The sequence below is a fragment of the Phoxinus phoxinus genome (assembly GCF_949152265.1).
Source record: "Phoxinus phoxinus genome assembly, chromosome: 2".
Classification (NCBI taxonomy): domain Eukaryota; kingdom Metazoa; phylum Chordata; class Actinopteri; order Cypriniformes; family Leuciscidae; genus Phoxinus; species Phoxinus phoxinus.
In genome coordinates, this window is record NC_136877.1 from 39564702 (window position 1) to 39589025 (window position 24324).

Consider the following 24324-nt stretch of genomic DNA (forward strand, 5'->3'; position numbering starts at 1 on the left):
TGTTTATGGGTTTTAGAAACCAGGAATTACCATCACTGCCATTTGAGAAATGTCTACTCCTACATGTCAAGTCAAATAAACTGGGAAAAGTAACTGATGACTGAATGAGTTTTAATGGACCCACCATTCCAGTAGCAACAGCCAAATCAGCCTAGAATTCCTGCTAAATTTCTACACGAAGGCTTGGAATAGACGAGACAATGTTGAAGGGTTGGTCAAAATCCCTTGTCTCTTCAGTCAGTTATATATATATATATATATATATATATATATATATCATTCTATATCCTTTTGAATGCTTACATTACTTTTATACAAATCAATAATCAAATATATGCATTATCACATAATCATTTCTATATTCTGTTGTGCTTGTGAAATTATATTTTTCTCCTGAATACATGTTGCATTCCAGTCCTGGCCTAAGACCTTTCACGCAGGACACGTTTTGCACGGACACCACGAAGCCTCAGGGGTCAAGGGTGACGTGGTGGTTCTTCTCTGAGACAAGAGGATCAAGCTATACAGTGCTTTACATGTTGTATTAAATGTATTCTTTCATGTATATTTTCTCTAGAGAGCAATCCCATTTCTCTGCCTTTCTTCCTGAGGAGCTATGTTTTGGCTAACTGATAATACGGAGCTCAAGCACTCTTCGGCCTTGGTGATGTTATTTGGTGGTGTTCTGTGTGTGTGCGTTTGACTTTCTACGTAGGCATTTGGGACACAACGCTCAGCCGCATCGGCGCTCTCTTCTAACCTGCGAGGTCAAAACTGACCTAAATCTAAGGATTGGCGACAGCTATCCTAACTAATGGCGATAGGCACCTTTTATCTGCTCACATGTGTGAAATTGTTTAGGGTTTTATGTTCTCTTAGCCAATCAGATGTATGATGATGCTATGCTTGCCCTTGCAAAATGGTATAATTGGTGTATGATTTTGTGTAAGGTAGAGTTGGCTTGCTCCCTCCACGTGAGACTTTGACGCTCGCTCTACCAATGAAACTGCAAACTATTCTTCAGTAAATTTTTATCTTTTTGATTGAACTCCACGACTCCTGGTCCTTCTTTCATCATATCTGGTCTCGGGTCTCTTAACTGTTACCCCCTAACAATGTATTACTGGATTAAGGACTTTTTAAGCAATAGACAAATTCAGGTGAGGATAAACAGTAGCTTCTCTGATTGCGTATTTGTGGAAAATGTTGTACCCCAAGGAAGTGTTATTTCACCAATTCTGTTCTCTATTATGATAAATTCTATATATGATACTTGTGATTATAGTATAGACAAATCATTGTTTGCAGATGACAGAGATCTCTGGAAAAGAGGTCAAAATGTTCAATTCACTGTTAAAAATTTGCAAAAAGCTATCGACTCTGTTGAAGAATGGGCTGGGAAATGGGGATTCAGGTTCTCTGTTGAGAAAACCACGGTATATTTTTCTCGTTTAAAAAAAATAAAGAAAGTTTTAAATTTCAATTGTATGGTAGAGATTTAGAAAGAGTAAATTGTATTAGATTTTTAGGTATGCATTTAGATTCTAAGCTTACCTGGCATAATCATATTGAAAAGGTAGTTGACAAATGTTAAAAAATCATTAACATAATTAGGTGCTTGTGCAATAAGGAGTGGGGAGCAGAACCTTTATGCCTCATTATATATTTTACGAGTTGAGTGCATTAAGGGACAAAAATGTCCACTCTAAACACTGCCATAAAACAATCATATATTTAAAAAATGTTCCACTTTCACTGAGTTAAATATTTTAACCAACATCAGTCCTGAAAATAACTACCAAATATTTATTTAATTTTCAGAATTTTAACCCCTTAAATGCCATTTGTTTACATGATGCCACTGTTTTTATAGATGGAAAAAAAACATAAAAAAAATTAAAAACAATTGTGTACTACATGCTAGGTGGATTTCTTGGGAGGGAATTATCACAGCCTGGTATATGTCCATGATTAGCAGCAACATTGATTTTTACGCATTTTTATTTTTTTGTGTTATGTCAGATAATAATAAAAAATCACACTTAGCGCATTAAGGACCAAAAATGGTCACATATTAAACACTGCCTAAAATATTATATATTATTATTATTTTCCACTTTTACTAAGTTAGATCTTTTAACCAGCATCAGTCCTCATCATAACTACCAAATATTTATTTAATTTCAGGATTTTAACCCTTTAAGTTCCAGTTTTGGTGACAATACCATCAATTTGTATAAGAGGACAAAACACAAAAATGCAATTATTTTCCATACACTAAATGCAAAGAGAAAACTTTAGCTTTGGATTATCAGTCTTCCATATGTCAAAATCTGTAAATGCACCAGAAATAATGTTGCCCCTAATCTTTGTGTTATGTCAGATTTAAAAAAAAAATCACACTTAGCGCGTTAAGGACCAAAAATGGTCACATATTAAACACTGCCTAAAATATTATATATTATTATTATTTTCCACTTTTACTGAGTTAAATATTTTAACCAGCATCAGTCCTTCTCATAACTGCCAAATATTTATTTAATTTCAGGATTTTAACCCTTTAAATTCCAGTTTTGGTGACGATACCATCAATTTGTATAAGAGGAAAAAACACACAAAAAAAAAAAATTTCCGTACACTAAATGCAAAGAGAAAACTTTAGCTTTGGATTATCAGTCTTGCATATGTCAAAGATTAACAGCAAAATAATTTTTGGTGCATTTTTATTTTTTGTGCTATGTCAGATTTTTTCCAAAATCACACACAGCGCGTTAAGGACAAAGTTGATCCTATTTAAACCCATTAAAATAAAAACATTTGAACCCACTGTCATAATATCATAAAATCATAATTTCTATTCAAATATCCTGTCATGACCAAGCCTTGGGGTAAAATATTTACTTTTTACTCTTTTCCACCAGTTGGTTAGCCTGGCTAACGTGGAACCACATGTTCATTTTCTCGTATTTGAGGCGTGGTGTACGAATGCCCAGAGCCGTTTATTGGGCGCTACGAATGTCTATCAAATGCGCCTGTACGTAGCTCATCATAGCCTATCGTTTCAATTATACCAGATGACGTATGTAGAGCGACAGAAATTCGACGAGGAAGAAGACGATGTGTACACGATGGTGTTCAGCGACTATTGCCGTTTGTCCAAGACAAACATGTGGGTAGAAGGTAAATCTGCAGTGCACATGTTGATATAAACAAACTGCTTCGGTGTGTCGCATAGACGTCGTCATCGTCTTGCTGCTCCCTCCCCGTTCTGTGATTGGTCCCCTCGCTGAGGCGAAAATCTAGTCCATGGTATCCAGGCTTAGCCTGGTAAAACCAAACTCTGCTACTTCGCTTTGCTTCATAGACAGAGTCTGGCATGGCATCATTGAAAAGTGTTTTCTTTATCGCGGGGGGCGCTCGTCTGAAGTATAAAATCATTGGTTACCCGTAAGCCAATCACATAACGTTTGGTTATGACGTGTGTTATGCGCCAGCTCAGCAGCATCGAACTGCCACTGTAAACACATTATAAATAATGCGAAAACGAAACCATCGAGAGAAATACCGGAGTGAACATATACCGGAGTGAACATACGGTCGTTTTCGATTTCCCCAATCTCAAACTTGGCGCTTAGCGTCTACGTCACGGCTCTCAGCCCGCCCTCTGTTCGTTGATTGGCCGGCTGTTTTCAGGCCGGAGGAAAACTGAGAGACATGTCGATGTCTCAGACTAAGTACAGAAGCGAAATGAAATTGAGCGGACGTACGAAGTCTGACGTAGTCAGGCTAATCCAGGCTGCCTAGCAGCGTGAATAAAATCGAGCTGCGCGCAAGGCAGCATGGGGAAACCAAGGTTACCAGTTGGTACCATTTTTCATATAATTGGCATAATACAAACATCTGCAGTATTGGAAACATTGCTGATTTCTACTAGGTGACTATAACCTGTGCCTGTCTCCCTACACATCAAAATTTGCTCTAGAAAGAAAGCAAAACTACAAGATCACAATGAACATGAATTTTTATTTTTCTAAATTCTATTGCAGACACACACGCCTACACACACATCCTACACCACCGACACACACACACACACAGAGGGAGAGAGAGAGAGTATAGACAGAAAGGGTAAAATATGACCTTCAGGATATTATGATTTTTTTCACTCGCCTAAACACCATGTATTACATTTAGGCCCTACACACACACACTTTTGTCAACGCAGACACACATTGCTCTCAGACATCCACACCAACTCAGAAACATCATTTTAGATCATTGAGCCATTAAAATGCTTCATAACACCTTCAATAGTGCCCCTAGTGGAAACCGGGAAAATAACGTGCATTTCCCCCCATAGGGAATACCTATGTAGTGACGTCATCTGGTGGAATACACTATATAATGCAAATATAATGCTTTTGCTTCAAAATGAAAGGATGTTTCAACATAAGTCATGATTCATGTATTAATGACGGCCCTGGCTTTAAACAACGTTTTAATGGGTTTCAATGGGCCATTTTTGGTCATTATGGTGCTAGGTGTTCCTATTTGATCTACACAGTGTGTGTTATACATATTATGCAACATGGGATCAAAATTTGTAAATTTATCCAAAAAGTCACAATTTTGCCAAATTACATACCATTTGCATTAAAACAGCCAAAATGGTCAAAGAAATTAAACTGAAAATGACCAAAAATGGCCTAATGCAGGATGAAGGTTAATGAAAAGATTATATGTTGGATTAATTAGGGGTCAATTGTTGACTTCGGGTGCATGGCGTATGGGTCTGCTACAACGTCTGAATTAAAGAAGCTTGATGTTATTCAGGCCCTCAGGATATGTTCAGGAGCAATGAGAACCTCCCCTATATCAGCGCTTCAGGAGTTAAGCCAGTTATAGCCACCACCGGGAAGCCAGTTATTTTCATTTATAAAGTTTTAAATATGTATATTTTTACGACAAAACTGCACGGATTACCCTCAGAAGGCCTTCGTTTAGCCGGATGGATTACTTTTGTGAAGGATGCATGCACATTTTTGGGACTTGAAGGAGTTGGTCCCCATAAGTTGACATTTTAACCACTGAAAGATCTAAGACATTTTCTAAAATAACTAAAAATGTGTTCGACTGAAAAATGATTGACATATGCATCTCGAACGGCTTGAGGGTGAGTAAATCATGGGTTTAATATAATTTTTGGCCGAACTATCCCTTTAACTTGAATAGCTCGGATGAGGACAAGTTATTTTTTACTTCTATTGCTTGAACTGCTTACAAGGTAAATAGCCTGGGTAACTTTACAGGACTGCCTTGTTGAGATTGGATAAGCTGAAGTATTATAACCTGTACCTTTTGATATTTTGCTACAAATATTAATCATTGTGTAACCAGTATATTTTTGTCTTCTGTTCAAATAAACTTTTATTTTATAAAGACAAATACTGTTCAGTTTTACTTCAGCTTACAAAGACAGTTCTATAAAGTAATAGAAAGAGCATTATAGTAGGCTATATCTTGCAAGACCAAGGACAACGAAGGATCCAGGAAAGATTCTGCTGGAGGGTAAGCATGAATTTGATCAATGGTTGTCAATGATTGTTATTGTTTCACAAGTGTAGGGACACACCTAGATTTACTGGTATAGGCTAAACAATCTAGTGAGGATTTAATCCCAATTCTGACCTGACAGCAAAAGACTACCTGGCGACTTCGATCGATACCAGGGGCTCTTCAGGACCAGAGAGAAATACCAGCACTCACCACAACTTTGGTGTGTTTTTTTTAGGTCATTTGGTGTTGGTATTTGGAGTTAGGGTGGGTTTAGGGGATAGGGTGTTGGTGTTTGGTGAAGGGTTTGTATTTAGAGCAATGGCAACAGCCAAAAAAAGGAAGACTTCCCCTGGAATATTTTGAGCTTATAGCTTCCAATGTATGTGCATTTCTAAAAAAAAAGAAATATATATATATATATATATATATAGATTTTTTTTTAAAAATAATTGTTGACCGTTGATGTGTCTTATATTCAGTCAATGTACATGTACAGTCACTCCCAATAAAAAAAAATGTCTCACACTATTAAGGTGGAAACCTTTGGCTTCTGTGGGACAGTGCTGTAGACCAGCACAAACAAAATCTAAAATGCCACTTCTGATGTGATTGTAGAAGTGGATAAATACCTTACAGAGACAAACATACAAAGAGCTGAAGATCCACTTGAATACTGGAGAATGCAGAAACATGTCTACCCCCATCTATATTGGCATTACAGAATAATTAAAAAATTCATCAGCTTTCTGTCATCTACAGTTACATAAGCACTATCACTGCCAGGTGTCATAGGCACATTTAATAACAGCTGATCCTATCACACAATGTCCTTATTCACTATCTGTGTGTGTGGGTAGAGAGAGAGTGAGCTTAGATCTTATTGAATCATATAAGCTCATTTTATATTTTATTGTCACACTTTAATGGGTAAAATTATTTATTTAATGGACAAATCAAACACAAACGTGTAAGGCTTTTATTTTTACACATAACATTGAAATTATGGAGTGTGTTGTGGTTGCTTCATCTGATAGAGCTTCTTACAAAGGCTTCTGGCTGCTTTATTTTAAGCACCAGGTGGCCCTATTCTAAACACTCAAAGCTTTCCCCATCCCTAGATCAAACATAAAACAAAAGCATGGCATGAAACTAGAAATAAGAACATAAACTAATCTTGAGGCTATCAGACAGCAGTTACACAATACACAAGACTAACGACTACAATGGACACCTGTGAACAATTAAACAATGAACCAATGACAACATGACACAATAGACAAGAGAACACATGGCGGGATCACATGACTAGAACAGGGGATCACATGACAGACAAGAACCAGAAACGAAACAAAACCCAAACCGTGACACAGGCTATAACACGTTTTATTAACGATGCATCTTATCTTATCCATATATGCAGTGATGTAGTGGTGCCTGGAGAAGTGGGTATACTCTTAATTTATGCGCCTAATATTTTTTTAAGCATCCCAGCAAAGGATGAACGCTCTGTGTTATAAACAGTGACATGCAATACTAGTCTTGCATATTAGTATTGAATATTTAAGACTAGTATAGAATATAGAATAGAATTAATAGAATAGAACATATAGAATTAGTATTCTTGCATATCAGGGCCGTACGCATGGGTTTTATAAATACAGAGGTCCCATAAATGTTACTGCTATAGGGGGGTTCGGGGGCATCCCCCCCTGCTTGCTTTAATTGGTCTCAAACATCGTGACATTGACGAGCGGGTGTTTGAGTGCTAAAGCAGCTCAGATGAGAAGGTCAGTTATCGCCGCGATGGGCGAATCATTGCAGCACCATGCAAATTAGAGATAATATTAGGGAATTATTTCACAACTTTCATTATATACACAAAAAAAAAGGTGTATATACCGGACCTCGTACTCAATGACCCTGACTGGGTGTTTTTTATTCACATGAGATTGGATTAGCTACTAAATGATGCGCATCAGAGGGGATTTAGAAGTGGGTATAGCCTACTCAATGCCGACTGAAAAAGAAGTGGGTGTAGGCCTACTCCGTATACCTGCGTATACCTGCACTACACCACTGCATATGTCGGTGAATTTTCATTCGAACAGGATTGCCTGGTGGAAGGTGGCCGCTTGGGCCAGATGAATAATGGCACTGCGTATAGAGAAGTGAGACAGTACCGCACAAATCACCACTTGATCCGCTTCTATTTTGTGACTCAAGCTTTCTCACGGTACATGGACAGCATCCTAGCTGATTTTGACCTGGGCATAAAACCAGACCTGGTTATCGTCAACTCTTGCTTGTGGGATATATCGAGTTAGGAGTGCTTGTCATCTTACCGTTACAAACATAAGCTATTTAGCATCGCATGTCATAATTATTTTTTGATTAACATGATTTTTGTTTTACTACACTGGACAGGTACAGCCGTAAATGGGCCTCGGAGTATAAAGAAAACCTCAACAAGTTCTTCATGAAGCTAAAGACCATTTTGCCAGAAGAGAGTCTTTGAATTTCTCATTTTAAAATATTTTAACACCTGGTAATTATTTGTCCATTTGTTTTTCTAAGAAAAAAACTGGATATCTGATCTTGGTGAAATCATGGAGGATCTTAAATGTAAAGAGTTCAAGAAGCTAAAGCATTTAATGAACAACACTGTGAATAGAGAGACCATTCATTGGGCGAGACTCAAAGAAGCGAGGTTTAAAGAAGCGAGTTTGGTTGTTGAGACATGGGGTTTTAAAGAATCAGTGAAAGCCATTCATGAGTTCATGAAGAAGCTGCCTCGCAATGATGAACTTGTGACAGATCGACTGAAGAAATATGTGACGCTGTTTGGCCTTGAGGGTTAGAGGTCTTTTACAGACCTTGCAACAATATTGTGAATAAACCTCAGTATAAAAGCACTTTACATGAACCACAGACTGGTATTATATCTGACTGGTGACAATATATGGCTGTTGTTTGATTGTACGTCAATTGTAGATTCTAAGTATGACTGTATGTGTGGTTTTGTAATTGAATTTGTAAATTGATTGTATGGATGTTCAGGCTTACATACTGTATAGCCAACATTATTTATTTAGCAGATACTTCAATCCAGAGTGATTTACAAATGAGAAATACCACATAGCCTGTAACATAAGTGCTTTATATTATGAATATATACTGTAATTATTACAATGAATTGTTTCTGCCAAGAAACAAGAAGTAAACAATAAAAGGAATAAAAAGTTCATTCAAAAGTTCTTTATTTCATAGAAACTTTTTTAAAGGAAATATTTAGTTGTACTCGTATACATTTTTGGTTAGGTCTGTTGACTTTACTGAGTAAATATTGTACCCATTTTAACATTTGTATAATTTCTCTGTACTTTTTTTTTTTATCATGGTGCCACTGTTCTAAAATATTTGGAATTAAATCTAAATTTAACTTTAATAAACTCTTAACTTTTTTTTCTCCGTAAAAGTAACAAAAAGCAAGTACTATTAAGTACAATATTAGTTTACTGAGTTGGTGTATTTTCTATAAAGTTTACTTATGTTTGCTATAATGGGGCTGAAGTTTTCCTCTTTAAATAAAGACGATATCACTTTAATTAGACCGACCAAAGGAAGTCCTTTGACTCGCTCATCTTTGACGGAATTCTTTGTTGAACAGGTATGGTTTGTTGATTTATGGTGTTTGATACAAGAAAATCCGTGTTAACGTTTCAAACCCAATGTGTATCGAATTGTCATTTGTTATTACAAAGTTTGCGTGTATGTTTTGCGTTTCAATTAATAACTATGATTTCAATGTGAGGCAGGTAAGTTAACGGCACGATGAGGCCTGTGGCTCAACTGCTTCACAACAAGTTTGTTGTGGTGTTAGGAGACTCAAGTGAGTACTGACGGAGATTAATATTGTGACAGTAATGGTCTTCGTGATTTCCCACTCTAAATTACACTTGATTATTTTTTTTTTTTTTAATAAGAATGACTTGATTTTCTCTCCAGTTCAGCGCTCTGTCTACAAGGATTTAGTCATAATCCTACAGAGAGACGCATATTTAAGTCTGTCCCAGTTAAAAACTAAGGTCAGTATGAATGCATGTTTCATAAATTGTCTCCTGGCTTTTACTAATCCTAAAATGTACATGTTCAAACATTTAATCTTTTAAATTTAGCTAATTATTTTGTTGGAAAATCCAGATTAAGATACTACATTTGGTAGCCAATATGGCAGCTTTTTTATTTAGCTGGTGTAAACTGGTAGGCCATTTTAGACCAGCTACAGTTCCAGGTGGTTAACGTTACATAATTTTTAGGCTGTCTAGTTTGTTTTTGGGACATAGTAGCTTGTTGACCATCTGATGACCAGCTAAAAACCAGGTAGCATGTCCATAGGATATTTTTTGCAAAAGACTTAATAACAAATATACAGTTTTGGTCTTTTTTTCTCTTTTTCTTCTTCATGTAATCAATAAATGGGAGCAAAAGAAAGCTGCTGTGTATGTGAATGATGGGAATATATATATATATATATTTTTATCTCATATAGAGTTTCCTGGTTAAGCAATATCTGATGATGCATCTTATCTTATCCATATATCCTAGGGTGAATTTTCATTCGAACAGGATTGCCTGGTGGAAGGTGGCCGGTTGGGCCAGATGAATAATGGCACTGCGTATAGAGAAGTGAGACAGTACCGCACAGATCACCACTTGATCCGCTTCTATTTTGTGACTCAAGTTTTCTCAAGATATGTGGAGAGCATCCTAGCTGACTTTGAACAGGGCATAAAACCAGACCTGGTTATCATGAACTCTTGTGTATGGGACATATCCAGGTAGTAGTGCTTGTCATTACAGCTTGTTACAGACATAATATATTTAGCATTTCATAATTGTTACAATTAACATGATTTTTGTTTTTCTACAATGGACAGGTACAGCCATCACTGGGCCTTGGAGTACAAAGAAAACCTCAACAAGTTCTTCATGAAGCTAAAGACCATTTTGCCAGAAGAGAGCCTGGTTGTGTGGAACATGACTATGCCACTAGGAAAGAAGATTTTGGGAGGTTTCCTGGTCCCAGAGGTGGGTTACAAAAACATAATGGTAGGGGATTAACCCTCATGAACAGTGGTGAGTCAATAATCCTTTTTCATCTTGCCCACAAACTCAGATTGAACATATGGGTCCTTCATTAAGATTTGATGTGATTGAAGCCAATTACTTTGGAGCCACTCTTGCCAACAAGTTCGGCTTTGATGTGCTGGACTTGCACTTCCAGTTTCGCTTCAGCCTGCAACACCGGATGAAAGACGGTGTACACTGGAATGCAGTCGCCCACAGAAAGATCACATGCCTGCTCCTGGAGCATGTTTCACAGGCCTGGGGTGTGGAACTGCCAAAACTGGGTAAGAAGTGCAGATTGAGTTGGTGCAATTTATTATCTGAGGTTTAAAGCTGCAAAATAAGTTTCTATAATTTTAAAAGTAGGATATATTGATTACCAACCAAACAGTTCAAATAATCATATTTTTAATGAATGACTTGCCTAAGGATGCATGGAACATTTAGTCACCCATTTATGTTTGTTCTTTTTTGCTTTGCTTTTTTTGCAGACCAGATTAATGCAGAAAATCGCCGACCATTACCTGAGAACCATAGCTGGCAAACGGCTACTTCAAGTGCTCCTGCTCGCTATCCAGGTACATTATCAACCAAAAGTTTGGGCTCAATACATTTTTATTTAATTTTAAGAAAGTAATTATTTTATTTAGCAAGCATGCATTAAATCGGTCAAAACTGACAGTAAAGATTTACATTGTTACAAAATAAATTGTTCTTTTGAACTTTGTTAATCAAAGAATCATTCAATTGATCTTGGTTTCCAGAAAAATGTGATTCAGCACAACTGTTTTTAAAGGGCACCTATTATGGAATTTTGAAATTTACCTTTCATGTAGTGTGTAACATAATCTAAGTGAACAAAAACATCCCGCAAAGTTTGAAATATGAAAGTGCACCGTATATAAAGTTATTGTCTTTCAAAAGTAAGAGTCGACTCGGAGTCATTTTTATGAATCGTTAGAAGACCGAAGCTTTTTCTCTGACTAGATGACGTCAACTTGTCAAGTTATTTGAATACGATACGCCCACTTATTGCGCTTCAAGGCCAGGGAAAACTTGAAAACGTCATGGCGACGAGACGCTGTGTTCTGAAGTGCGGCTCAAAAGCCAACTTTTTTCATCTGCCCAAGGAGCATTTGAAGACTAAGTGGCTACAATTAATATTTACAACTATACCACAGAAGTATAGTCCGAGCCTTGTGCTTTGTTCGCGCCATTTTGAAGACGATTGCTTTACCAACTTAAATGCAATCAAACTTGGATTCGCGAGCCGGCTGATATTGAAGGAAGGTTCAGTTCCAGGTGTATTTGCATCAGCTTCCTCCTCCGTATCACAACCTGTAAGTGTTATTAATAATCGTTGCTTTTATGTTTTATAGCATGCTTAATAATTATTTTGTTTGTTGTGTAAGCACCGTTTAGCTTCTAGGTCTTCAATGACAATTGTATTGAGATATGTGAAGTGTTGTCGTTGTCTTATAAAATAGATAAATACCTCGTAGTAACATAACTGCATTTTTTTTTTTTTGTAAAAACGTTATGTTTATGCATCGGGCTAACGCAAACAAAGACTGATTGTGCTTTTACAATATGAACTCTGGGCTATGCTCGCTAACATAACATTAAATTATTTATCTTATTTTTAGTTTTTTACTACAAACTACAAAGCAGTGGACTATAATCATTATTATAACACGATTTAATTGATAAATGCATCATTGTACTCCATGTTAAAGTATTATCTCTGTAAACACTGCTGGGTCATCTGACCAATCGCAGATTAGCGTCGCGCAAAGGAGGGGTTTGGAAAAATTAGTCGTTGAACGAATCATTTGGGAGTCGGTGAGCAAATCAGGTAAAAATAAATGCATATTATACGAAAACAAAAGTGTTTTTTGACATTGCATGCACGTAAAACTGTTGTTGGGGACTCCCAAAACAACATTAGGAACATTTTAAATGTCATAATAGGTGCCCTTTAACATCGATTATAATAAGAAATGTTTCTTTAGCACCAAATCAGCATTATAAGATGTATTTCTGAAGGATCATGTGACACTGAAAACTGGAGTAATGATGTTGAAAATTCAGATTTGCCATTACAGGAATAAATTACATTTTAAAATATATTTAAATGGAAAACGATTATTTCAAATACTAATTATATTTCATAATATTGCTTTAAAAAATTTTTTTTTTTTATCTAATAAATGCAGTTTTATGCTGGGTACAAACCAAAATATTTTTTTTATCTTATAAGATTTTCAAAATGTGATAGACCATAAACATGATGACAAAAAATCCTAGATTTAACCGTTTTGCTCCGTGAGTGTGAGTGAGAGAGAGAATGACCGTCTCTTCCATCATCTCGCTTTCTTATTGGATATTGTTTCGTTTCACGTGATAATCTCCAGAGCGTGCGCACGTTTGTCCTCGGGGTTCCCCCCCACACATCAGGATTTCTGATCGTGAATATTTACGATTCGCGTTGAATATTTACGATTCGCGATCAGGGCGGCTCCGACGTTCTTCTAAGCAGGTTCGGACACTCTTAACACACTTCACATCAAGGGAAAATCTGATAAGATAATCTGTAGAACCATCAAGATAATCGGGACATAGCTAGGATTGTCGGAAGGGGGGAAATCGTCCCAAAATCAGCCCGATTATCTTTTGGTGTGTACCCAGCATTAGACGGCAAGATTTTTATTTTTATTAATAAAAATAAAAATTTAAAAAAGTACCCCCCCCCCCCCCCCCCCCCCCATCCAATTAACTTTCAAATTCAAAACATGCCTTTTTTTAACAGTTCGGTACAGCAGGAACCAGAGGTGCTTTTATCCACCTGTGATGCCCGCCATCCGCTACAACTATGGTAACAATCAATCACTCTTGAGAAAATTCACTCAACCAATGTAATAATTCTCATAATGATTCATTTTGAACTAATAATCGTACAACTTTAAGAAAGCATGAGGGATATTGTAGTTTTTAGTCATGTTTGGTTATTTTGTTTATATAGTAGTCAACATTTGAAGTGGATCAAACAAAGTTCATCAAATTTGTCCTAAGACAAGAACGGTTTTGTTCAAAATTCATGTATAACTTTGATGAAAGGTTTTGATCCACTTCAAATGTTGACTACTGTATTAAAGTGACGTTTTTATTCTCATCTTCCAGGTCCAGTCTGGACGCAGGGTCAAAGGATGGTCAATGGCTTCAGATCACAGTACTGCCATGGTGATCTGCCACCCCACATGACTGCAGGTTACCACCAGAACTTTGAAAGGGAAACCTTTTACAGAGGTACAGATTTTATTATTTTCTCAAATCATCAGGATCTAATATTAATGTAATATTGTGCTAAAAGGCTGATTATGTTTTTTAGGTGCTAACAATTCAGCTGCTGCCCCGTACTGGCCAGTGAACAACTTAGTCACGAAGCAGAACCATCGAAATCCATATACACGAGAGAGGCTACATCCTTACAGATATTAAATCCATCGAGGTGATCTCTCGTTGTGTATGGTCATAATACACAACACTCTAGCTAAATCTTTTCCTTAAAAAAACCTCTTACGGTAATTTGTTGTACTTTTGCCTTTGTAGATTTTTAATAAACTTCACATATTCTTGTTTGGTCAACAGATAAAAAATCAGCAACAAGAGCACTTGATTACAGAGTACAGTATATTCTGATCTCAAAAATAACCAAAGAGTCCAAACAATGTTTATAAATTCAGGGATTGTTTGTCCCAGACATTTGCTTATCCATACCTATAATCTATATTTTAACCAGCAGGTTCCTTCACCACAAAGACCTTTTATTTTTATGTATTTTAGTTGTTTTATCACACTGTGAAGCTAATGGGGCACATGTCCATGGCACAGGAAATGAAAAGTGCTTTATTCATTTTACTAACATTAGGAAATGCTGTACAGCCTTTATGTGAGGTCAGTTTTTTTTTTTTTTTTTTTTTTTACCCTTTAGGGGAAATTATTCAAACTCTTGCATGATGGTAATCACCATCCTACATTTGAGGCCTTCTAAGATGCAGATGTGACTTAACTGCAAATTAAAATTCATCTTTAAAAATAAGGAAAGGGATAAAATTACTTCAATTGCATTGAGGCGTTTGATAATTCTTAAGAAAAACAGGTAAGACATTTTTGTTTTGTACACTGTAAAAACCTATTGAAATGATTCTAAACAAAATTGTCTTTGAATTTCTCATTTTAAAATATTTTAACACCTGGTAATTATTTGTCCATTTGTTTTTCTAAGAAAAAAACTGGATATCTGATCTTGGTGAAATCATGGAGGATCTTAAATGTAAAGAGTTCAAGAAGCTAAAGCATTTAATGAACAACACTGAATAGAGAGACCATTCGTTGGACGAGACTTAAAGAAGCGAGTTTGGTTGTTGAGACATGGGGTTTTAAAGAATCAGTGAAAGCCATTCATGAGTTCATGAAGAAGCTGCCTCGCAATGATGAACTTGTGACAGATCGACTGAAGAAATACGTGACGCTGTTTGGCCTTGAGGGTTAGAGGTCTTTTACAGACCTTGCAAAAATATTGTGAATAAACCTCAGTATAAAAGCACTTTACATGAACCACAGACTGGTATTATATCTGACTGGTGACAATATATGGCTGTTGTTTGATTGTACGTCAATTGTAGATTCTAAGTATGACTGTATGTGTGATTTTGTAATTGAATTTGTAAATTGATTGTATGGATGTTCAGGCTTACATACTGTATAGCCAACATTATTTATTTAGCAGATACTTCAATCCAGAGTGATTTACAAATGAGAAATACCACATAGCCTGTAACATAAGTGCTTTATATTATGAATATATACTGTAATTATTACAATGAGTTGTTTCTGCCTTTTTGTATGATAATTATGTGCAAAGATTTCACAAATTAAGTTTAGAAATGTATAGCCTAAATTGTTGATGAAATTGGAATCACCAGACAAGAAGTAAACAATAAAAGGAATAAAAAGTTCATTCAAAAGTTCTTTATTTCATAGAAACTTTTTTAAAGGAAATATTTAGTTGTACTCGTATACATTTTTGGTTAGGTCTGTTGACTTTACTGAGTAAATATTGTACCCATTTTAACATTTGTATAATTTCTCTGTACTTTTTTTTTTATCATGGTGCCACTATTCTAAAATATTTGGAATTAAATCTAAATTTAACTTTAATAAACTCTTAACTTTTAAAGTTTTTTAAACTTTTAACCGTAAAAGTAACAAAAAGCAAGTAGCTTCTATAAGTACAATTAGTTTACTGAGTTGGTGTATGTTTTCTATAAAGTTTACTTTGTTTGCTATAATGGGGCTGAAGTTTTCCTCTTTAAATAGTTTAAATACGATATCACTTTAATTAGACCGACCAAAGGAAGTCTAAAAATCTAATTATCATGTTTTGCCCATATTAACCGCAAGGGGAGCAATATCTTACTTTTATTCACACGCTTTACAGTTACGACACGCAATTTATCCTCGCTCATCTTTGACGGAATTCTTGGTTTAACAGGTATGTTTTGTTGATTTATGGTGTTTGATACAAGAAAATCCGTGTTAACGTTTCAAACCCAACGTGTATCGAATTGTCATTTGTTATTACAAAGTTTGCGTGTGTTTTGCTTTTCAATTAATAACTATGATTTCAACGTGAGGCAGGTAAGTTAACGGCGCGATGAGGCCTGTGGCTCAACTGCTTTACAACAAGTTTGTTGTGGTGTTAGGAGACTCAAGTGAGTACTGACGGAGATTAATATTGTGATAGTAATGGTCTTCGTGATTTCCCACTCTAAATTACACTTGATTTTTTTTTTTTTTAATAAGAATGACTTGATTTTCTCTCCAGTTCAGCGCTCTGTCTACAAGGATTTAGTCATAATCCTACAGAGAGACGCATATTTAAGTCTGTCCCAGTTAAAAAGTAAGGTCAGTATGAATGCATGTTTCATAAATTGTCTCCTGGCTTTTACTAATCCTAAAATGTACATGTTCAAACATTTAATCTTTTAAATTTAGCTAATTATTTGGTTGGAAAATCCAGATTAAGATAGCAGCTACTACATTTGGTAGCCAATATGGCAGCTTTTTTTTTTAGCTGGTGTAAACTGGTAGGCCATTTTAGACCAGCTACAGTTCCAGGTGGCTAACGTTACATCATTTTTAGGCTGTCAAGTTTGTTTTTGGGACATAGTAGCTTGTTGAGCATCTGATGACCAGCTAAAAACCAGGTAGCATGTCCATAGGATATTTTTAGCAAAAGACTTAATAACAAATATACAGTTTTGGTCTTTTTTTTCTCGCTCTCCATGTAATCAATAAATGGGAGCAAAAGAAAGCTGCTAGGAATTTTTTTTTTTTTTAATCTCATATAGTGTTTCCTGGTTACGCAATGTCTGATGATGCATCTTATCTTATCCATATATATCCTAGGGTGAATTTTCATTCGAACAGGATTGCCTGGTGGAAGGTGGCCGGTTGGGCCAGATGAATAATGGCACTGCGTATAGAGAAGTGAGACAGTACCGCACAGATCACCACTTGATCCGCTTCTATTTTGTGACTCAAGTTTTCTCAAGATATGTGGAGAGCATCCTAGCTGACTTTGAACAGGGCATAAAACCAGACCTGGTTATCATGAACTCTTGTGTATGGGACATATCCAGGTAGTAGTGCTCGTCATTACAGCTTGTTACAGACATAATATATTTAGCATTTCATAATTATGTTTCAATTAACATGATTTTTTTTTTACTACACTGGACAGGTACAGCCGTCACTGGGCCTTGGAGTACAAAGAAAACCTCAACAAGTTCTTCATGAAGCTAAAGACCATTTTGCCAGAAGAGAGCTTGGTTGTGTGGAACATGACTATGCCCCTGGGAAAGAAGATTTTGGGAGGTTTCCTGGTCCCAGAGGTGGGTTACAAAAACATAATGGTAGGGGATGAACCCTCATGAACAGTGGTGAGTCAATAATCCTTTTTCATCTTGCCCACAAACTCAGATTGAACATATGGGTCCTTCATTAAGATTTGATGTGATTGAAGCCAATTACTTTGGAGCCACTCTTGCCAACAAGTTCGGCTTTGATGTGCTGGACTTGCACTTCCAGTTTCGCTTCAGCCTGCAACACCGGATGAAAGACGGTGTACACTGGAATGCAGTCGCCCACAGAAAGATCACATGCCTGCTCCTGGAGCATGTTGCACAGGCCTGGGGTGTGGAACTGCCAAAACTGGGTAAGAAGTGCAGATTGAGTTGATGCAATTTATTATCTGAGGTTTAAAGCTGCAAAATAAGTTTCTATCATTTTAAAAGTAGGATATATTGATCCATACCAACCAAACAGTTCAAATAATCGTATTTTTAGTTAATGGAACATTTAGTCACCCATTTATGTTTGTTCTTTTTTGCTTTGCATTTTTTTGCAGACCAGATTAATGCAGATAATCGCCCACCATTACCTGAGAACCATAGCTGGCAAACGGCTACTTCAAGTGCTCCTGCTCGCTATCCAGGTACATTATCAACCAAAAGTTTGGGCTTAGTACATTTGTATTACCTTTATTTGGCAAATATTTTTCATATATACATAAATGTGTCCTTCCAATAATTTCGGACGACCACAAAACATGGGTGTGGTTACAAACACACTGTCCACAGTTTCTCCAACATTAGTCTGAACAGGATGGATGCCATTTTGCTATTATTTGTGGAGTTAAAAAATAAACGTATCTTCCATTTGAACTCCCTAGTCCCTTCAGATATCAGAGCTTGTCACAAGATGTCTCCACAAGCTTCCTGCCAAGTCTCGAGAGAAATCGTTCTGTTAATTTCAGCCTCCCATTTCTCCTTTACCTGTAAAGTGTTATTTGAATTCTTAAATGAAAACAACAGGTATCCTTTAGAAATGGTCTTTTTGATCATGTCCAGTTTGTATTTCATAAAAAAAGAAAAAAATTATTAGTAAGGATTTTTTTTTACATTCTAATTCCTTGTGTTGTGAGGAAATGTCTCGGTTTTGAACATCTAAATGTTTAGACCATGGAAGTGTGGATTAATTTCTTATGCGTTTAAATGGTTTAAGTGCATCATTGTGGAATATTTGATGCAGATGGCTAAGTCCATATTGAGACCTGCGTCTGAATGGGATGGTACAATGTCATTTAAGGGGTCATGAACTGGCTTTTAAAAAAAACAATTATATTGTCTGAGGTCAACTTATGACGTTCGCTTGGTTTTTACATTAAAAAACATCTTGTAATAGGCTATTTTCTACCCTGGTTTTGAGCCTAGCTCCTGAAACGCTCGGTTTTATGGGCATGCCACATTAAATACTTGGAAGTAAACGCCCACTGCTATGATTGGTTAACAGTTTTGCATATTATGAGTTTCATGTAATGCGCGAATCGGTGGGCGGGGCTAAACAGGCAGTGTTGAAGTAGTCGTTGATAGAGATGTTCCGATACCCTTTTTCCCTTCCCGATACCGATTCCGAAACCTGGACTCAGGGTATCGGCCGATACCAAGTACTGATCCGATACGTGGGTGAGTATCTATACAGCTGCAATTCATACTAGCCCTGTATGAATTGATATAGTTATTTTATGTTGTGCTTCAGACTTATCCCTTAATAAAACATGTACACACAGTGAACTAGAATTTTTTTTTTTTATCTGACATTTCACAGTAGTATATTATTTATTTTTAAGTGAAAAATAACTTCAAATGCAGCCACAAATCTAATACTGTAAACTGAAAATAGTATTTTAGTTTTACAATATAATTGTATAAAAAAATAGTACAACAAATAAATCTAGGAATGAAAAAAATGATATATGAATAATTTAAGAAAATAATCTCTTTAAAACGTAAAGATGACGGCGTCACTGTGCCCACCCAGTTTTGTCGGTTATATTGCCAAACAGCGGACATACTGCTAGCGTGTGCATTTTAATTTCTTCTTCGCTGCTCTAAACGGTGGTTGCTTGTGGCGACACAGCACAACTTCCTGTGTTGCCGCGGGCAACAACTGTTTAGAGCAGCGAAGAAGATTTGATCTCCAATTTGCAGTGTTAAGCAAAGCTAGCGTGCAATAACTAGGTATTGTTTATGAAAATGGTATCGGATCGGTACATGGGTACAAGTACTCGCCAATACCGATGCCAGAATTTTTGTTGGTATCGGCGGCATTTCCGATACTAGTATCGGAATCGGAACATCTCTAGTCGTTGATCATCTTCTGCGGAGGTGGTGTTTGATACCCTTTGATGTCATAGATCCACACTTTGAAAAACCTGTCGTTCGCTGTGCCTGGTGTCAATAAAAGCTTTTATTGGACTAACAAGGAAGTTTTCAGTTCTGAAACTTACAGGATATTCTTATAATATGATGACCTCTTATATGTCAAAAGCTAAAATTTGATTTTTCAGTTCATCACCCCTTTAAGATAACCAATACAAGCTGCAGATGAAATTTTCTTAGACATGCTAAATTATTTGTGTATAGTTTTTCAAATTTTTATTTTGTATTGTATAATTGGTCTGAGGGGATAAAGATACTCAAGTACTTCAACCTATTCTTAGCCCATTTAAACCTGCTTTTAATTGATTTGACCATTGATATCTATAGCCTCAGTTGGATCCATATTCACGTTATACGTTCAAATGTACTTTTAGTATTGTTTTGAACACTTAAAACTGCGCTGCATTACCCCACCATTTAATTTGACAAGTGACATGTACGAGGTAGTGGCCTTATTTAGCATTAAACATTGTTACTTGCGGCTAATTCATTAGAATGAAATAAAATCATGTGATCAAACTTAACGGTTATACAACTTTATTTCATTGTCTCATCCATGAACCTAATTTGTAAGTCCCGTCGGATTGATTTGCATCGGCAGTAAGGGGGTGAAGATGACATCTCCCATCATTCTCCCATAGTTCTTTAAAACTTTTATAGAACTCATTTATATATCCATCAGGTCCTGGACTAGCAGGACTCTGCCATTTCATCAGGTGTGGTAAAGGGTGTTGATCATAATTAGATTAAGAAGCAAAGATCCTCAAATATTGTACAAAATTGTACTAGAGCCCCTTTCACACAGCGGGTTGATCCCGTGAAATTGCCAGAGTGCCTTCTGTGTGAACGCAAACACGTCCAGAATCAATCCCGGTTTGGGGACCTAGTAACATTGCCGGGATCAGTCCCGGAACGCGCCCTGTGTGAACAATGCCATAAGGGGTGTCCCGTAGTGATGATGCACGTGCCATCGCGCGACTCTGTTGCTCTTAGAAGAAAGTTTGTTCGTCATCAACAAAGAACAAAAACGTTTAATTGCAAACTGGAACGAAGCAGAGACCACAAAGCTCATTACTATCCGCGCTGAAGCTGAGATCGTTCGCCAGCTTTGTGGAGCGGTACGCGATGCGTTAGTGTACATGTTTTCGACGAGTACGTTACACGTCTCATCCTGACGTCACGTGTCTTTACGGGATGTGTGTGAACGCACTCACAGATCCCAGAAAATGACTGGCAGTGTGAATGAACCAAAATCAACCGTGTATTTTCTGGAATCTCTGTGTGAAAGGGGCTTAGCTGTATAGCCATTTTCATAATATATTTGGTTAAACCTTAGATTGCTTGGTGATCTCATTCTTGTTGTTTAGCTACCCCCTCTCTCTTCTTGGCACTTCACCCTGAGTGATCAATAAATTTAATAAAAATAAAGAAATTATTAAAATAACGAAAGTATAGCCAGAATTGTCACCTTTGTCTTTATAACTGCAGAAACGGCAATAAACGCTAAACTGGAGTGGCAGCATCCAAATGTTAATCTGTCCGAATGTAAACATGTTCACAGCATCCAAAAATCAAATTAGAACTGGCTGAAACGTTTTGAAATCACTTGTACCCTACCTAAACGAGAAAAAAATCCTGTCCTTCACTCTGCCTGTGTCTGTTTGAGTTTTTCACAAATTGTGTGCGCGGATAAAATGCATTCTAAAACGCTTAACATAAAAAAAAATTGACGGCTTAATGTCCTAAGACTGTTATACTGTATTAAAAGATCTAATTCTGTACACTCCTTATTAATAAAGCATACTATATAGCCTTAAGAAAAGCAGATGAGCCCAGAATATGAACAACAGAAAACCGTTATTTTAAAGAAAACGCTTTACAACTAACATGTTGGCTAATATGTAATTGAAACATTTTTCACAATATTACTGTTTTTATTCTATTTGAGCTAATAAATGCAGTCTTGGTGAGTGTAAGAGACTTTAAAACATTTTAAATATCTTAACAACCCTAAATTTTTGAATGAGAGTATAAGTTCACATAGATTCCTTTTTTTTAGAGTCTTTTTTTTTAACAGTTCCGTACAGGAACCAGAGGTGCTTTTATCCACCTGTGATGCCCGCCATCCGCTACAACTATGGTAACAATCAACCACTCTTGAGAAAATTCACTCAACCTCTCAATTTACTCACTCAATCCTCATGATTCATTTTGAACCACTAATTGTACAACTTTTAGAAAGCACTGGGGATATTTTAGTTTTTATATTTTTTTATATTATAAGTTTTAATATTAACAAAACCTAACATGCCTAAAAACTACAATATCCTCCAGTGCTTTCTAAAAGTGACGTTTTTATTCTCATCTTCCAGGTCCAGTCTGGACTCAGGGTCAAAGGATGGTCAATGGCTTCAGATCACAGTACTGCCATGATGATCTGCCACCCCACATGACTGCTGGTTACCAGAGCTTTGAAAGGGAAACCTTTTACAGAGGTACAGATTTTATTATTTTCTCAAATCATCAGGATCTAATATTAATATAATATTGCTAAAAAAAAAGGGTGATTGTGTTTTTTTTTTTTTTTTTTTAAGGTGCTAACAATTCAGCTGCTGCCCCTAACTGGCCAGTGAACAACTTAGTCATGAAGCAGAAACACCGAAAACCAAGTACACGAGAGAGACTACATCCTTACAGATATTAAATCTCATCTCATTGTGAATGGCCATAATACACAACACTGTTGTTTTTCTCCTGTTTTTTTTGGAGGGTGTACGTTAAACTATGCACTAAATTCTCCTTATTCATATTTTGTTTTCAATTATGCTGGTTTCATTCAATGTTATGATTCTTAAAGTAATTTCCCACATTGATGAAAAATAAGGACCACAGAATATTTGACTTTTTTTTTTTTAATAAAAAAAATGTTTTTTACAAAAGTGTGAAATAGATTTTTCTTCATCTGATGCAAACAATGTAAACAGGCGTTTGACTTGGCAAGTTGTACATGGTGCACAATAATAATTAAACAAAAATATATATTATTAGTATTTAGTATTGTTAGACAGACTTATTCTGTCACTTAGAAACCCTTTTAGAAGGCAGAGAAATTTGAATGCATTGTCTTTTAAGTGTGGGGGTTTGTACAAGGAGAAATCTCATAGCAAAAATAGCTGACTCCTCTTAATTCTCCCACCTCTTGAACTCCTACATCAGCTGTCAGTTCTGCTCCTCTAACTTCTCTTTCTAGCCATACAAGCCTGGCATCAGGATCCTCATCTGAGAACTGTAAAATAATCCCTGAGGGCTTCAGCACCTGTAAGCATTGCCTCACTATCTGTCCAGCCTTAGCTTGACCTTCTTTAGACCTAACTAAAGCATCAGTAGTACCCTTGTCCAATATCATGTCCAGGCTTCTGGTCCCAAAGTGTCCTCTCAAATGTGTGCAGTCAAGTTCCAGGAAAGCAAGAGCAGAGGATGGGTTGCATGGCTGCACTGAAGCCAATTTAGTGTGCTTCTCCATAAGTCTCACTGCCACTGGGGAGATATCAGCACAAGTAACCTTCACAGCACATGGAGACGCTCTGTAGAGGCAGGGTCCTAATGCGGATGTGCCACAACCCATGTCCAGGATGTTGAATGGGCCAGGGTGGGAATGAGACATGGTCCCAAGTACAGGAAGAATGAAGTCCTTGACTGAGTGAAATCCGAAGAACCATTCAAAATTCTTGAATTGGCCTTTGCTTCCATTTTCTGTGTAGAATCTGTCCCATGTTGCTTTTTTGTCCATGTTTTCAATCAACTCATCTGTGAACACAAGTTATACATAATCAGCATATAGAATAAAAATACATATTTTTACCTTTTAACTTGCAAGTCATTCTAAAGATGATGTAAGCAAATAATTGAAACTATTGTATGGCAAATATGACTGAAACAGGAATCAGACCACGGGGCCCTATGTTTGTGGCAGACAGCTGTTTAGAAACATGTTTGGAAATGATAATTAAAGTTGCTATTCCGATTTGTGCAGTTTTTCAATCAAATTTAATCTCTAGAGCCAAGTAAAACTCTTGAAAAATAAAATATACACGTACTTATCAAACTAGTATGGTGCCATCTGTGAGCCTCCGCCAGCTTTTGAAGGGTCCTTAGCGACACTGCAAGTCTTTTAAATGACAACATTTTAAATACCCAGCTTAGGTAAAGGCATTCAAGATAAACCAAAACACCGGCAGCATGAGTGATTCTGTGACTGACCCGACTGACTGAAATGAATGACACAACCCGGAAGTGT

General features: G+C 36.6%; 3 protein-coding genes across 8 annotated transcripts; 2 read left to right on the forward strand and 1 right to left on the reverse strand.

The window, feature by feature from the left end:
• The first annotated feature begins 9120 nt into the window (after positions 1–9120).
• On the forward strand, positions 9121–14842 carry LOC307011134 (PC-esterase domain-containing protein 1A-like). 4 transcript variants are annotated; one of them, XM_079636498.1, is made up of 11 exons: positions 9164–9223; positions 9372–9445; positions 9562–9641; positions 10162–10394; positions 10494–10644; positions 10733–10967; positions 11175–11261; positions 13493–13558; positions 13864–13989; positions 14072–14191; positions 14675–14842. In XM_079636498.1, the coding sequence occupies exons 2-10, from the start codon at positions 9388–9390 to the stop codon at positions 14179–14181; spliced, it is 1146 nt and encodes a 381-aa protein (XP_079492624.1). In that variant the 5' UTR covers positions 9164–9223; positions 9372–9387; the 3' UTR covers positions 14182–14191; positions 14675–14842. The 4 variants fall into 4 exon arrangements, with proteins under 4 accessions (XP_079492622.1, XP_079492623.1, XP_079492624.1 ...); XM_079636496.1 differs by lacking the exon at positions 14675–14842 and having other exon boundaries at positions 9121–9232; XM_079636497.1 differs by lacking the exon at positions 14675–14842 and having other exon boundaries at positions 9121–9223.
• Positions 14843–16091: 1249 nt separating this feature from the next.
• On the forward strand, positions 16092–23053 carry LOC307011151 (PC-esterase domain-containing protein 1A-like). 3 transcript variants are annotated; one of them, XM_079636536.1, is made up of 10 exons: positions 16092–16237; positions 16384–16457; positions 16571–16650; positions 17155–17387; positions 17489–17639; positions 17728–17962; positions 18155–18241; positions 22105–22167; positions 22400–22522; positions 22622–23053. In XM_079636536.1, exons 2-10 carry the CDS (start codon positions 16400–16402, stop codon positions 22729–22731), a joined length of 1140 nt encoding a protein of 379 aa, XP_079492662.1. In that variant the 5' UTR covers positions 16092–16237; positions 16384–16399; the 3' UTR covers positions 22732–23053. The 3 variants fall into 3 exon arrangements, with proteins under 3 accessions (XP_079492662.1, XP_079492663.1, XP_079492664.1); XM_079636537.1 differs by lacking the exon at positions 22105–22167 and having other exon boundaries at positions 16156–16237; positions 22622–22970; XM_079636538.1 differs by lacking the exon at positions 16092–16237 and having other exon boundaries at positions 16421–16457; positions 16571–16645; positions 22622–22962.
• On the reverse strand, positions 22942–24311 carry cskmt (citrate synthase lysine methyltransferase). Its single transcript, XM_079636559.1, has 2 exons — positions 24125–24311; positions 22942–23834 (listed from the first exon to the last, which is right to left on the reverse strand). Exons 1-2 carry the CDS (start codon positions 24210–24212, stop codon positions 23155–23157), a joined length of 768 nt encoding a protein of 255 aa, XP_079492685.1. The 5' UTR covers positions 24213–24311; the 3' UTR covers positions 22942–23154.
• Between the last annotated feature and the right edge of the window lie 13 nt (positions 24312–24324).

What these genes read in the sequence shown, in the direction of transcription:
- LOC307011134 (XM_079636496.1), top strand. Translation starts at nt 9,388, where the DNA reads ATGAGGCCTGTGGCTCAACTGCTTCACAACAAGTTTGTTGTGGTGTTA. An exon ending in TGTGGTGTTAGGAGACTCAA is followed by an intron (nt 9,446 to 9,561) that starts GTGAGTACTGAC and finishes TTTTCTCTCCAG; the next exon opens with TTCAGCGCTCTGTCTACAAG. An exon ending in GAGGTTTCCTGGTCCCAGAG is followed by an intron (nt 10,645 to 10,732) that starts GTGGGTTACAAA and finishes CCACAAACTCAG; the next exon opens with ATTGAACATATGGGTCCTTC.
- LOC307011151 (XM_079636536.1), top strand. Translation starts at nt 16,400, where the DNA reads ATGAGGCCTGTGGCTCAACTGCTTTACAACAAGTTTGTTGTGGTGTTA. An exon ending in GAGGTTTCCTGGTCCCAGAG is followed by an intron (nt 17,640 to 17,727) that starts GTGGGTTACAAA and finishes CCACAAACTCAG; the next exon opens with ATTGAACATATGGGTCCTTC. An exon ending in CGCCATCCGCTACAACTATG is followed by an intron (nt 22,168 to 22,399) that starts GTAACAATCAAC and finishes CTCATCTTCCAG; the next exon opens with GTCCAGTCTGGACTCAGGGT.
- cskmt (XM_079636559.1), bottom strand. Translation starts at nt 24,212, where the DNA reads ATGTTGTCATTTAAAAGACTTGCAGTGTCGCTAAGGACCCTTCAAAAG. An exon ending in GCACCATACTAGTTTGATAA is followed by an intron (nt 23,835 to 24,124) that starts GTACGTGTATAT and finishes TTGTGTTCACAG; the next exon opens with ATGAGTTGATTGAAAACATG.